Genomic DNA, 13,919 nt, shown 5'->3' with positions numbered 1-13,919 from the left:
AAAAATCCACAGTTTCATTAATGTAGAGGTCATACTTCTAGGAACAGATTTTAGACCAAACCAGTCTCCCTACATCCTGGAATCTACCTGTTTACATCAGCCACTTTAAGAGCACAGTACCCTGTTCACATATATAGTATTCAGCAGTTTCTGGCATTCCTCAATTTAGTGTTCTCCTGCCTTAAATCTTGAAAATAAAGGGGAAAGTTCATCCAGGGCATCATACCACTGCTTTTGATTTATACCAACAGTTAAATCAAACTCAAATTCTTTCTTCTTCCATGGTAGCAGGAGTCCTTACAGGACTTGTAAACAGCAGTACACAATACTGTAAACAAATAATTTAAGTTCTGCTTTATGCAAGATGTTAAGTTAACTCAGGTCTACCAAACAGGTGAAAATGAAAAGGGTGGCTTCGCACAAAATCCTTCCCTTTTCTCCCAGCAATTCCTTTCACTACGTCAATAATCCTGAGCTGAAACAGGGGTTGATGAGAGCTTTTTTTTTTGCATATAAAAACAACGTTCTAGAGTTGGCTCTCATGTTCTGTCAGGAAGTCAATTGCTGAAGAGATCAAACTGAAGTATTTCAAAAGTATTTCTGAAGTATTTGCTACTTTGGAGGAGGACTTATAATTTGGTGTGGCGTCCAGTTCTAGACCCAGATGCCGAGCTTGCCAAGGAAGCTGATGCTGCTGCATCCTCAGCTTCCTCCAGCTCATCGTGTAGCTCCTGGCTAACACTGGACTGGAGGGCTGCAGGAGTTAGCCACTCCTTTGGCAGGCAGCTCTGGAGGAAGGGTATACAAGAGCTGAAGTAGGCAAGGCGATTCACCCATCGTGGAATCTCTTTTCCACAGAGAATCTATGGGGGAAGGAAAAAGAAAGGGTTAATTTGTTTTCTGGATTCAGCAGTAACAAAACAGCAGTACTGTAAATAAGAAGCAAAAGCTGCAGCAGCCTTACAGTTTACACGTCACAAATGCCAGCCAAGAAGCACCCAAGTTAGCTGCACTATGACTTTCTCCATCAGCATTCCAAGTCCCACAAAGACACCGATATTCCATTGTGAAAGTTGGACACATGGTTGGTTCTATGATTTTCTTAGAAGTCCTGAAAAGCCTAACCACTTCACTCTTTTTGAATAACTTCTATAAAAGGCACAGAAATTAGTTAAGCTATGGATTCTATTCAGTGCTAATTCCTCAGAAACAGAAATTGCAGGAGAAACTCTACTGTTACAAAAAAAGCACCCTGAAATCAAGTGGCCAGAAAGTGTCAGTACTGTAACTGTATGGAGTTACACACACAGCTGAGGCTCCTTACTGTGGTGGCTTCTGACAGCTTCCACAAGACATCACTATCCTACAACACAGGCCAAGCACACACTTTGGTTCGCTGGAACTATACAATGCACAGCTGGGTTCAACTCCTCGAAAATATAAAAAGTTGCATTAAGTACTTATTTTTACTGCACATCAGTCATTAAATAATTTTGTTGTCACTATTCAAGGAGTGAGTTACTTTATTTAACTACCTCCATATTAATTTCTGGTAATACAGTGCAGATCTGGAGAACATGGGCATTACTCTGCTGCAACTGAGCAGCATTTAACTTACAATTACACCCACTTTTAAAGTAAATTTGAACACTAATAGGACAAGACCTAAAACAGAAAAAAATATGACCATGCAGCTGAAGAGTATGGGAAAACCCTGGCCATATAGGCCAGCTTTCACACCAAATGCAGCTTTGTCAGTGTCTCACCCTACTTACTTGTACCAGCATTGCACATGAATCATCATCCCAATAAAATTTTCCACTACCACTGGAAGATCAATCTACATAAAACACAGTCTATACAGCAAGTATGCATCAACTATTTTGGAAAAAAACCCAAATAAAATCTGTGAAACTTCACATGGGAAAAACAGGCATCCTTGTTTTGGAGTGTTTCAATGAAACATTAGAGTAAATTAGAGTCAAGCAGAGATTGCCAATTATCAATGAAAATCAAAGTTTCCATTCCCCTCTCTGACCTGGGTTACTTGTTCCTGACCCTTTCCCATGTGTGGATACACATGTGAATGATCAGGCATTCAATCATATTGGCAAACTGATCGTGCTACATCAAAGCCAAGGGGGAAAAAGCAACGCCCGTTCGACTCCTCAGTCAGATACTTTGCATGACCACTCAAGGATCTAGATGACCAGGACACAGGTGCTGGCAGAGCAATAACTTGACAAAAGCCTCTCAAGCAGAAGATTAACATTATCTGGGGAACTTTAATGCCTTTGCTATTCTTTAACACTAGGTCATAACTTTGAAAATTATTTACAGTGTGATGGTTCTGTGGGGAAATACAAATAATGTGATAAAAATAAAAAGTAGTTCTATATTCAGTAGCAATTCCTGAAACAACTAAAATTATTTCTAAATCTTCTTAATACTTTATTTACTAGGTATCTCTTTAGGAATGCACCTCTGCTCTAACACAAGCTATGTATGACAACAATATTTAGCAGTAAAATCTGGAGCTTTGGACATAAGCACAAATACAACCTGAAAAATGATGATATTTGCCCAAGGCAAGAGAGATAGGAAGTGGGGAATTAAACCAAACATTACAAAGGACTGGAAGGATATGATGCTCTGTAACCACCTGTGAAGCACCTTTCTATAGACCTTTAAGTTTGTTTACCTCAGATAAAGCTGAAGAAAAGTGATTGCAGTTTTTGTGCATTAGGTGATAAGCATTTCCTTTGAATTCCTTTCCAAGCTCTTCTACTATTTTTTCTATATCATCTTCCATAAAGTCAGTACTGCCTAGAACCACAGCCTCTCTAGAAGAGAAACAGAGAGTAGAAGGTGATTTGGCTCCCATGATACAGGTGGGCTACTGTTCATACATCGATCAAAAGTCACTCCACTGTGGGTAGCAAGATCTTTCTGTTCTCCAAGAATAACAAAGGTTCTTTCTGTTCCATTTTATGGCACCACTTTCATCTTTACCATGAGAGATGATGTTTTCTTGCTGATTACCCACCTTGAAAAAGTTACTGCATTGCTTATGCTGTGTAAGTAATAAAAGTTAGCTGCAAGTCCACAAAATTTGTATGCATTTCAGGAATTTAATGGTATGCTAAAAAAAAAGTTCTTTGCTGTAGACACTGCATTGTCTCATCACCTCTGTCTGTTTTTCATTTCTATGCAAACATATGAATTTCTCAGAAAGTCAGAAATCCTTTACAATTCAATACATCTATCCTCAAAAATAAATGCAACAAATTGTCTTTTTCATATGCTTTCTCAAAGACTAAGAAAATAGGTAATGTTTCTTACTTAAATTTAAATGTTTCTCCTAGCTCAGAAGCATTTCCTGGTGAAATCTCAAATATTCCAGAAAAAGGGTATGGATGACCACCATAGGCAAATTCTGAAAGAGAAAGCTCAGATTTAACAAAACCAGCATCTGATGACAATAAAAAACAGCAGAGATTACTGACTGGAAGGTGACTTCACAAGGATCTAAAGCTAGCAACCAGACATGGTATTTACATGGGGAGCAAATGAAATGAGCTGGAAATTAATAGCTTTGTCAGTTACTACTCAGCCTAAGTAAAAACTAATAGGAAATTTCCTACATCAGTGTACAGGTTTAACTTGAATAACTTTGCAGAAAGTACATATTGTTCTCATTGTAGAAGTGAGCATTTACAAGTTAAATTGTACATCTTTATACATACTTGTCTTTAGAATTCCACTTACATATGCCTATGAAAGTGGGTAGTACTTTGGGGATAGTACTTTGGGGATTCAGACTACTGCATCCTCAGAGGTCTGATGGCACTTCTATTCAGTGTACACCACAGTCCTCAGTGTGGCAGTGTGTAGTGGCCTAACAGGTTCTTTAAATTTCTTGATTTGCAAGAGTTCAATTCTTTACAAGTTCACAAGTTTCACAAATTCTTAACTAGAACAAGAAAATAAACCAGTGCATGCATCTCAAGTCTGCACATAGCACCTGCTGGCTTAAGCACTCACACTACATGAGGCATCATGGTGTGCTGCAGCTTCCGTCTGTGTCTGTAAGATAACAGAGCACGCTGCACCCAGAGTGTAATAAAAAGCTTTAGGCATGACTTCACACTTCCTTTCCTCAAAACCCATAACACATCACCCATGTCTAGCACTCAGTTTCGTGGATAATCTTTTTTACAACAGGTTAATAAATAAAAGGTTTGATGTGCCTGGAAAAATGCAAGTCATTGTTCTAGCAGGGGCATGACCTGCTATATGAGAAAGCTGCTATAATCCCAACAGGAAGGGAGGCACATGTATTTGGCACAGCTCAAAAACTGGGTTTCAGGCACAGCACTATTAAGAGTCAGGTCTTTCTGGGTCATATTAAAAAAAATCCCCCAAAAAGTTTTAACAATAGCGCTGTATTTTGTCAATTTGTTGCTCTGGTAACACTTGGAAAAGCAGATACAATATGACCATTACGGTAGCTGAAACATAGTTTAAGATAACTTTGGGCAGTGTGGCCTTTGGAGTGCATGCCTGCCTTTTGCTCCTTCCCCTCACCTCTCAACACATTCCAAAAAAACCCCAAAAACACAGCAGTAAATTTTCCTTCTTTAACTGGACTACTTTCAGCAACACCATCACCTCAGAGTGTCATTATGCTTTGGGCAGAAACACCTCAGACCTGAGCCCGTGCTGTGGTGTGCACAAACACCTTCTGGCTGCAATGCAGGTTCAAAGTGGCCTCGACAGACCAGGAGGCTGTAGCACCCAAGCACAGCCTATTTAGCAAAACTGAAAAGCGTTGCTGTTATTTATCACAAGGGCATCTTTTATGAACAGCACGAATGGGATGCCTTTGAAAGAAATGGTCTCTAAAACAAACCAACCTACCAAAATGGAATAGACCTTTTCCTGAGCATCATGCACTTTTAGATGTCTCTCTGCAACAGATTATTGTTCCTGTAGTTAAAAATTAATTCCTTGCAGTAAGTGCTGACAGAAAACTGAGGAACAGATTCAACCATGCTTTATACAAAGCACACTTTGTTTTATGTAGGTTTTTAAAAGTATTTCAAAATCTAAAATAAAGATTTCTATGCCTGGCTGAATAAGTTGTGCATTTTTTCATAGTTGCATAGCTTTAGACAAAAGAATGCACAGTGGCTACCAGATTATTCATGTCCAAGGTTTTTTTCCAGAGGCAGAATAGATGAGAAAAGAGATTAACAGGTTTCAGGAGCTAGGCTCCCCTCACTACCTGAAAAATGCTTTTTAAATAACAGTATTACTGAAGCAAAAAGTAAGTTATGCTTTTCTTGTACATACCTCGGCCATACACCTCTATACCTGAATGAAACACTCCAATTCCAAGGGAAGAAGTATATTCATTCATCCAATACTAAAAGAAAAGAAGAAAAAAAACCAAACCCAAAACTCTAGTTAGTTTACAGTACAGATTTGTCTTCTCAGAGCAGACATGTGTCCCCCCACATCAAAAGCATTAAACCCTATCACAAAGCATTAAACCTTATCACAAAGTGTAAACTGCACAATCCATTTTACAGGAACAGAATGTCACTAAAATTCTCAAACTGCACGCAGCAAATTAATTCCATTAGGTTCTATTCCAGTGTTTTAGTGCTGTCAAAGTTTGTCAGCCAAGGAGTCTGAACCTGGGAGAAATCCAGATCAACCTTCTATTTGTCAACAAGCTGTAGGCTGTTAAGTTTGCCATTAGGTGGAACACATTCTAGAATCAATTGCTGTAATTTTAAGGAGCCCATTTTTCTTCAAGGTACATTGGAATGTAGGACTGTGAGATACACACACTGATTGTCATTAATAGTAATGACCACACCTGCTTATGAGCAGATGAGCACAAGATATACTCAGAGATGGACTGAAATTACCTTCTTATATTTTGTCTTTGAACACTCAATTAGAGGTCACCATGCAAGAGACAAAGCTCTCTCCAGGTTGCTGATGCATGGGGTTCCAAACATGAGGTTTAAGTCCTTTGCATAGGTCTGACACTTGTTTCCAATATATCACTTGTATTGTACCCAACAGAAAACAGATCATTTCAAAAGGAATCAGAAGTGAATTTTTTTTAGAAAATGAAAAAAATAGTAAAGAAAGGAAACTTCTCTTAGTGCTTTCTCTTTTCTTTTATGAAAAGTGCAGCAGCAGCAAGTGTCTATCAAAAGCTAACTGTTACCCTGAAGACCTCAAAGATGCAGAACTCTGATAAAGGAAAACCTCAAAGTACTCTTCCCCTGTCTGCAACACCACTCTCAAAGTATCAGTCTTCAAGCATTAAAAGATTTCAAGTGACACACAATTTGAGAAGGAACCTGAAACAAAGCCTTAAAAAAACCAGCCTCAGTTGTCCTTAAAACTGAAATTGGCTAGCAAGAAAAACCTCAGGAAAATACAAGGAAAACGTTATTTTGTCAATTACTCCAGTAACAGGATTTTTTTCCCCAGAGCTTCTCTGTGAGCTTTTACAAAGCAGACTTCAAAAAGTCAACTGGCAACAGGGTTCAGGCTGAGGCAGTACCCCCAGCAAATCAATACTGGTTTAGCAAGCAGGCAGAAAGCATCAAGCCATCTTCTTCACACAACCTGTTGACATAATCAGTGCTTTCTGATGCAAAGCCACTGTGCAGCACAACCAGTGATAAAAACGTAAAAGGTTGAGGTGTCACACTTGAAGATGTGCTGGCTGGAGTCAGTGTGTAATTTACAGCACCATTGCAAACATTACAGCGTGTTGGCTTTTTGTCTCCCAATAAAAATGATACACTAAACCTCAGGTTGACAGGCTATTAATAAAAATGAAAACAAGTTAAATGGCAAAAAGAGCACTCTATGCCAATATTTACAAACAGACAAACCAGCTGTGGGAAATTTTGTCAATACGAATTAAAAGAAGGCAGATTTTGCACCTTATATTTACTTTAAGCTCAACTGTGATCCATGGATAAATTTTGCTTAAGACTAAACTTTACCATTTGCTTTAATTTCTGGCTTTGTCAGTGTAGTGCTATGTTAGCTAGTGGGGTATGGATGACTACTCTAAATCATCACCTTAGTTATTTACAGGGCTTAGCAGTTCTTTCCTTCCACCCCCCAGAAAAGAGCAGAGAGCAAGTCTGTATGAACAAGCTACATCCAGAAATACACTGCATTAATTTACTCTGTATAGAAGGACATATATCAGGGAGAATACAAAGAGGGAAAGAAAGGAGAAGGATGCGAAGACTACTTATCTTAGTGGGTTTGTGAGCATAAAAAAAAAAGGATTCTGCTTACAAGGTGAAATCAAGAGTCCCCAGGAAAACAGAAGAGCTACTGCAACATAAATGTGTTCCAGTTCTGAGGCCCTTCCTATCCCACAGTTTACCAGCTCACCATTTCAAAATAGTTTCAGGTTTATATTTATAGTCAAAACTGTAGGCACAGTCAACATACAGTGTGTCATCACTGGAATAAAGTACATTTGCCTAATGGGAAGGTGTATCCAAATGAACCTAATCTAGAACTGAGCTAGACAGGATCTCTAGTGCTCTAGTCTGTCCCTCTCCTGGGCACTTGTGGCCAGAAAACTCAGAACCCGGCTGCTGAATTCCAAACTACCTACATCTCATGCACCCATTGGATCTGTAAATGCCAAGCAAGGTTATGGCTGCTTTCTGAAAATAGAACAAAACTTACACAAGATACCCCACATGCAGCAGGATAGAATAAAGCCTAGCTGGTTATTTGACAGAAAAAGACAAGGAGAAAAAGTATTCACAGTACTCCCCACTCACAACCCCATGAAACCAAACACAAAGAATAGGGGAGAGAGAAAAGTGAGTCACCAGGCCTTGTCACTGATGCGCACAGAAGCGGATGAAGGGGATGGAAAGCTGATCCAACAGGGTACTGAGCACAGCCTGCCCCTATCCAAGCACACACTCCTCCCTACTGGTGCCACCTAAACACTCAGGGCTCGCTACGCTGCACAAAGCGAGCACTGATGGCAAACAAAATCAAAGTTAGCAGCTTTGGAAGAAGTGCCTGAAGCAAGCTGGCACTTTGCTTCATATTTCCAGTAAGAACAGAATAGGTTAATTGAAGATAAAGAATTTCAATGAGACAGAATTACTTTCCCCCTAGGAAAGTAGTTTTTTCTAATTATTACTTAATCTGGATGAGCTATTGGAAGGTTGGTCCCATTTACTCATTGAACAAAATGCCTTATCTCACTGAAGGAAGAAATGCAGGACAAAAGAGTGCTGAATTTGGCTGCAGCTGAAAAGATTGTATACAACTTACAAAATAAAGACTGTAAATTAAATTACATCTGTATAGCTCACTGGTTCAGTAACATGCCCAAACTGATCCCAAATGCTACATCCTTGTTTCCATTACACAAACTGGATTCCCTTTGGTCTTGATATGGATTTTGCCATAGTGCATATGGATTTTGCCATATGGTGCAATCCCATATCCTCAATATTTTGCAACATGTCAGTCTTGTAAAACAGGATTTCAGGTTTAATCTATCATAAGGAAAATATTAAAGAAGTATTTTTCTATCTGCACAATAAAGTCATGTCACTGCAATGAAAGAAAAACACTAATCCCAGTGCTTCAAAAATATCTTCAGAGCTTTCATTTACATTAATACTTTAGCTTGTTATTGCCTTATTTGACAAGGGAAGAAATAGGATACTACTTGGGCACAAAAAAACTAGACTCCTAAAAATAGCAGTTAGTTAAAATGAAGCTATAAAGTACTCCAGTTTTCAAAACACAATATATCAAAGCCTTCACCCAACCCTTTTAATGATCATAGAAGATGTTCAAAGGCATGAACTGTACTACGTAAATATGCCCTTAAGCTTCTCTCCCTCCATAAAGTTACCAGTCCTTGAAAGTCGACTTTCTTCTACAACACACACATCCCCCTCACACTCTGGTTGTATCCAAGATTTTTGCTTTTTCAAGCACTAAGGACATTGGAAGGGTATACCATCCAAAAGCAACCAACTCACTCCTGTAAGGAGTCCCTGCAGCAGCAAGGTCACTTCGCACTCCCCTGCATACCTAAGCAGCTGCCTGGGAAATGAAGCCACAGTTTGTGTTCAGGTTAAAATAAAGCTCTTAGTTTATTACAGTAACGTTGGTTCTATCAACCAGGTGAATAACAATGGTCTCTTGTTTCAAAAGAAAAACAAAAAAACCCAGTCCGAAACCCAAACTATAAAACAGCCCCAAACCCATTTCCAAGTGACATGGAATGTCAGAAGCAAAGAGCAAACCTGCTAATGTCTCAAATACACAGCTGGCATGGTTTGGTGAATAAACAGAACTTCAAAACTGCTATTACAGAGGACTCCTCCCTTCTACCCACTCCTAGCATCCCCAAATAAAGCAGTACCATTGATTTCAGCAGGCTGTTGTACAAGCAGTAAAAACTGCTATGCAACATGGAAGTGAGGCTTTGGTCTCAAACAAGTTTCTAACGGATTGAGATGTGGTTTAGCAGAGGAGTTTAATGAAGGATGTACACTGGTGGTATCTTCCAGACATCACACAAACTTGTGTTTTTCCCACCAATTTGAAGGAAAACTGCTTCTCTAATGGTCAAATAAAGTAGATATCGCTACAAAGCGACAAACAGGACTGAAGCAGGAAATAGAAATAGTCTCCTTAGTGGTATGTATAATCTGTGGTGATGTGTAACTTCAACCATTAAAGTCACCTCTACATGTAATCAAACATCTGCAAATAAATGTGCTTGGCTGGTTCTTTTGGAGAGGAAGTTCCTTCCATGGATGGTGGCTTCAGAGACTATTGGAATATGATCCCAATATTACCGGGTGGAACGTGCCTGGGCTCTTCTGGCCCTTGCTGCTTGACCAAAGGCGAAAGCTGTGGTGTTTCACCTCAGAGACATCCCTGGCTGGCTGGATGTTGCAGCTGGCACTTGGAACAAGTCCAGGCAGGCAGGAACTCAGGTTTACCTCTGGTGGAAAGGCTTTAGGTGAGGTGAAGAGGAAAAGGAGGCAGATTCTGCCGTAGGGTTTAATCCAGAGTTTTATTCCAAGGTCACAGATCTCTGGATCTTGTAACAGCTCCAACAGAATGCAGACCGCATGGTCCCGTGTCTTTCTAAGCCCGGGGAAAGGGGAAGGGGAAGGGTAGGTGTGCCACCAACCAGGTGGGAGGGGGGCAGTCTCAGGGGACAGTGACACCTAGACTGGCCAATGACCCCAGGGCTGAGAAGCATCTTTGGAACTGCACCAACCAGACGACGCCCTTGCTGGAATGTTAAGATTGATGGACAGCACTTAGCAAGGGGGCAAGGGGGTGGGAGAGGCTGGCACACCTGAGGGACTGGGAAAGGTGAAACAGGATATTGCTTCACACCACAACAAGAGACTATGTGAATTCTCGATGGAGGCAGAATCCCAGTAATAACAACAGGATAACCAACAGCCCCCTAATGTGTCCTTAGGAAAAATATGACACTAGCTTTTAGCACACCCTTCCTGTTGCTTTTTTTCCTCACTTCCCTCATGTCAACTGCCAGCCTTCCTAGGGTGGCTGGAGTAAAACTGAACACAGCAATTCAGCTCTCGCGGAAAAAGAAAGGATGATGTGAACAAAAGAGTGGACTATCACAAGAGAAAAAGAAACAGCATGCTGAAGTCACACCCCACCAGTGCTACCATCAGAGCAAGAATGGAGTTTCCTCGAGGCCATGGCAGGCATTTACACAGGAGTCAGTCCACTCTGTTAAGGTTTCACAGCCTGCCTGTGAACTGGCTCACTCTGCACAATTAAGCAAGTCGTTATGAGAACAGTGGGTCTTCCATTTTGGTGAGTCAGAAGTTCGTCAAGCCTTGACTTCAAAGATATTCTTATGTAAGAGTCACGAAGCTGAAGTCCTACTTCTTTCGCTGTACAAATATTTATAGTTAATATATGTAAAACCATCTTTTTATGCTAAAAGACATTCCCCAATATATATATATTTGCACTGTAGTCCAGAGAAGTCATATATATGCATGTGACAGGACAGTCTTCCCTCCTCAGGTCTAGTGTAAATAAGGCACACTGTGACTTTTTCTCATATTAGCACCACAGATGAGCTCAACCAGGTGAGCAAAGACCCCTTCTTTTTTCCTCCCATCTCTCAGAAAATCACAATGAACAGACTGTTCCTGTCTCCAGTCTCCCCTCCCTGTCTATAATGAAGGAAACCAAAGTCAAGGTAACAGGCTATATTCACTGGAGAGCTCAAACACAGGCGTGGGCAAAAAAATCCCCCCAAAAAGGGACATTGATTTCTGAGGTAAGTATTAGAGTGAAAGAAAATAATGACAAAAATCAGGCTAGTTGCTATGATATTGTAAATATATTTGATTTCAAGCCAGATAGATCCCTATTGATTGCTATTTAGCATTTGAATGTGACTGTTCCCAAGCAAAACAAGCTGTATTTTCTCACTTCCAGCAGTCACTGGCACTATACTATATACCTTCACCCCTTCAAAACAGCGAAGGTTCACTTTAAAATGGTGGTGGTAGGAAAGCCTATCCAAAATAAGCTAAGTAACACAACCACTGTCACCTGAAGCTAGTTCTCCATCTTACCGTCCCTCTATCAGTAGACTTAAAACTTGGTCAGAGAAATACTGCCACTCATTCTAATTTCCAGCCATTGAAATGCACTAATGGATAATATTTTCTTATTACTTATCCAAGCCTACTGTTCCATGCAGGTACTTACACCTCATTTGTTACCATGGCATTTGAGCAGCTTCCAGCTGAACATAAGACAATACCACAGCTGCTGAGGTGCCACATAAAGATTATCCAGGAGGGAGGGAAGGTGAGCTCATACGGCTGCAAATCAAGCTGCAGCGATTCCCTTCTTTCTACCAGGTCGCAGCCACAACAAAACTATTAAAAAATTATGGTCAAGCAAAAAAATTACCTTACTGACACTGTGCTAAAAAGCTTTTATCCTTGTAAAGACAGAGGTTATCCTGAACTACCATCTCTTGGAAAACTGGACCCTTTTCTGGTTTTCGAGAGCAGAAAGGCAGGGCCTCCCTGCTGCTGAGCTTCGGGTCAGTAGCAGAGGTAGCAGCACAGCACAGGGACGCTCACGGCAGGGAAAGTTTCCCCGCGACAGGGAGCGGATCCACCTGTCCCTGGAAGACCCGACCCGGCAAACTTTTGTCGCAGGTCACAGAGGGGCTGTAGAAATCCGTCAGACCTCCCAAATCACCGCCCCCGCCCTCCCCTCCCCGGGCTCGCTCTTTCTCCCGCTCTGCCGCCCCCGGCTCCAGCTCCCGCGGGGACAGGCACGGGAAGGGCAGGCAAACTTTCCCAGCCGCCCTGGCCCCCGCAGGGCAGGCCACTCCCCGCCGCCGCCCTGCCGGGAGGGGGCCGAGACCCCCGCCCAGAGCCGTGCCGGTGTCTCACCATGTCGTAGACGTTCAGGATCACCAGCTGGTTCGCCATCGCCGGCGGCCCGCGGGCGCCCCCCGCCCGCTCGGTCGCTCCCGCTGCGGCGGCGGCGCCGCTCAGGCCGGCGGCGGGGCGGTGCGGACCCCCGGCGGCCGCTTCCTCCTCGTCCTGCCTGTTGCTGCGGGGCGGCGGGGGGCGGCGGGCACCATGGAGCCGCCGCCGCGGAGGGACGGGGCCGCGCCCCCGGGAGACGCGCTCAGCCCGCGGCCGGCAGCGGGGGCCGGGCGGCGCGGGGGGCAGCGGCCGCGGTGCCGGTGGCGGGCGGGGAGGAGTGAAGGGAGGAAGAGGGAAGGGAGAAGCGCCGGGGCGGGCCGCGCCCTGCCTGGCGCCAGGCCGGGCCGCGGGACGGCCGGGCAGCCCCGCCGACGGGCGCAAAATGGAGCCGCTCCAGCCCGCCCCCAGCGCCCGAGCCGAGCGGCACGGCCGCGACTACAGCTCCCGGCGCGCCGCGCGGGAACGCGGGCGGCAATGCGGCTCCCGGCGTGCCCGGCGCCGCCCCGCGGCCTGGCTCGGAGCGCGGGGCCCTGCCCCGGCCGTGGCTGCTCGCCCTGCCGCCTCCCCTCCTGGGGAATTGTCCCGGGCGGCTGGAGAGCGCTGCTGTGGCTCCCTCGGGCCTCCGGGGACCCGACCCCGCACGGCTGCCCGGCTGTGCCCGCCTGCCCTGCCCCGTGGCCGCCACTCGTGCGCCTCAGGTGGTTGGTTCCCAGAAGAGAATTAGTTAGTTCCCGGTCCGTGTGGTTGCCGCACAACTGTTAGTTAGTTCCCTGTCCGTGTGATGGTTCACAGCATCCCCCGGCACCGCCATTTCACGTCTGAGTTCAGGGAAGAACGGAAATTTGAAGTGGCTCGGCGGAAAGAACGTGTGAGCCGTGCGGACCTGCGGATAACCCGCGTGTGGGTGCTGCTGAAGGCAGGGCCGCTCCTAAGGCGGCAGGCACCTTCCAAGAGTAACCCGGCCGTGTAAGCTTCATCTACAGCCTTGTCAAGCGACAGCAAAACGAAAAGCCTTTTGTTAAAAGCTGTAGAGAAGCAGGAGAAAAAATATGCATTCTCTCTTCCAGCAGACTCAATTTGATAAAGACAAGCAGTGGCCCTTCATAGCAGTTTAAAAAAAGATGCTGCTCACAGCAGGCTGTGAATGTGCCCTTGGGACAAAGGTGCTGCAGGAGGAAGGATGTTCCCACCCCAGGGGTATCCTGGCTTCCACTATCATTTCTGGCTGCAGACATTTAGATGTTTAGTCCCTCTTAGCTAAAATTCCATTTTGTGTGCAGAACAGCTTTGTCCTTCAAGTACTACAGCACAGCTGATGCGTGTAGTTAAAAAAGCAATTCCTGCTTTGGGGAGTGATCTTTG

At 43.7% G+C, this 13,919-nt stretch overlaps 1 protein-coding gene across 1 annotated transcript; it reads right to left on the bottom strand.

The window, feature by feature from the left end:
* Window positions 1–339: 339 nt before the first annotated feature.
* DESI2 (desumoylating isopeptidase 2) lies at window positions 340–13,445 on the bottom strand. The gene is made up of 5 exons (XM_071429082.1): window positions 12,519–13,445; window positions 5,356–5,428; window positions 3,343–3,436; window positions 2,702–2,843; window positions 340–863 (listed from the first exon to the last, which is right to left on the bottom strand). Exons 1-5 carry the CDS (start codon window positions 12,555–12,557, stop codon window positions 630–632), a joined length of 582 nt encoding a protein of 193 aa, XP_071285183.1. The 5' UTR covers window positions 12,558–13,445; the 3' UTR covers window positions 340–629.
* Window positions 13,446–13,919: the final 474 nt, after the last annotated feature.

Source organism: Agelaius tricolor, unplaced genomic scaffold, assembly GCF_023055355.1.
Source record: "Agelaius tricolor isolate 1412-34295 unplaced genomic scaffold, bAgeTri1.0.p SCAF_1, whole genome shotgun sequence".
Taxonomy (NCBI): Eukaryota; Metazoa; Chordata; class Aves; order Passeriformes; family Icteridae; genus Agelaius; species Agelaius tricolor.
Note: the sequence above shows the minus strand (reverse complement) of the source record. Positions and strands in the feature narration are given on the sequence as shown.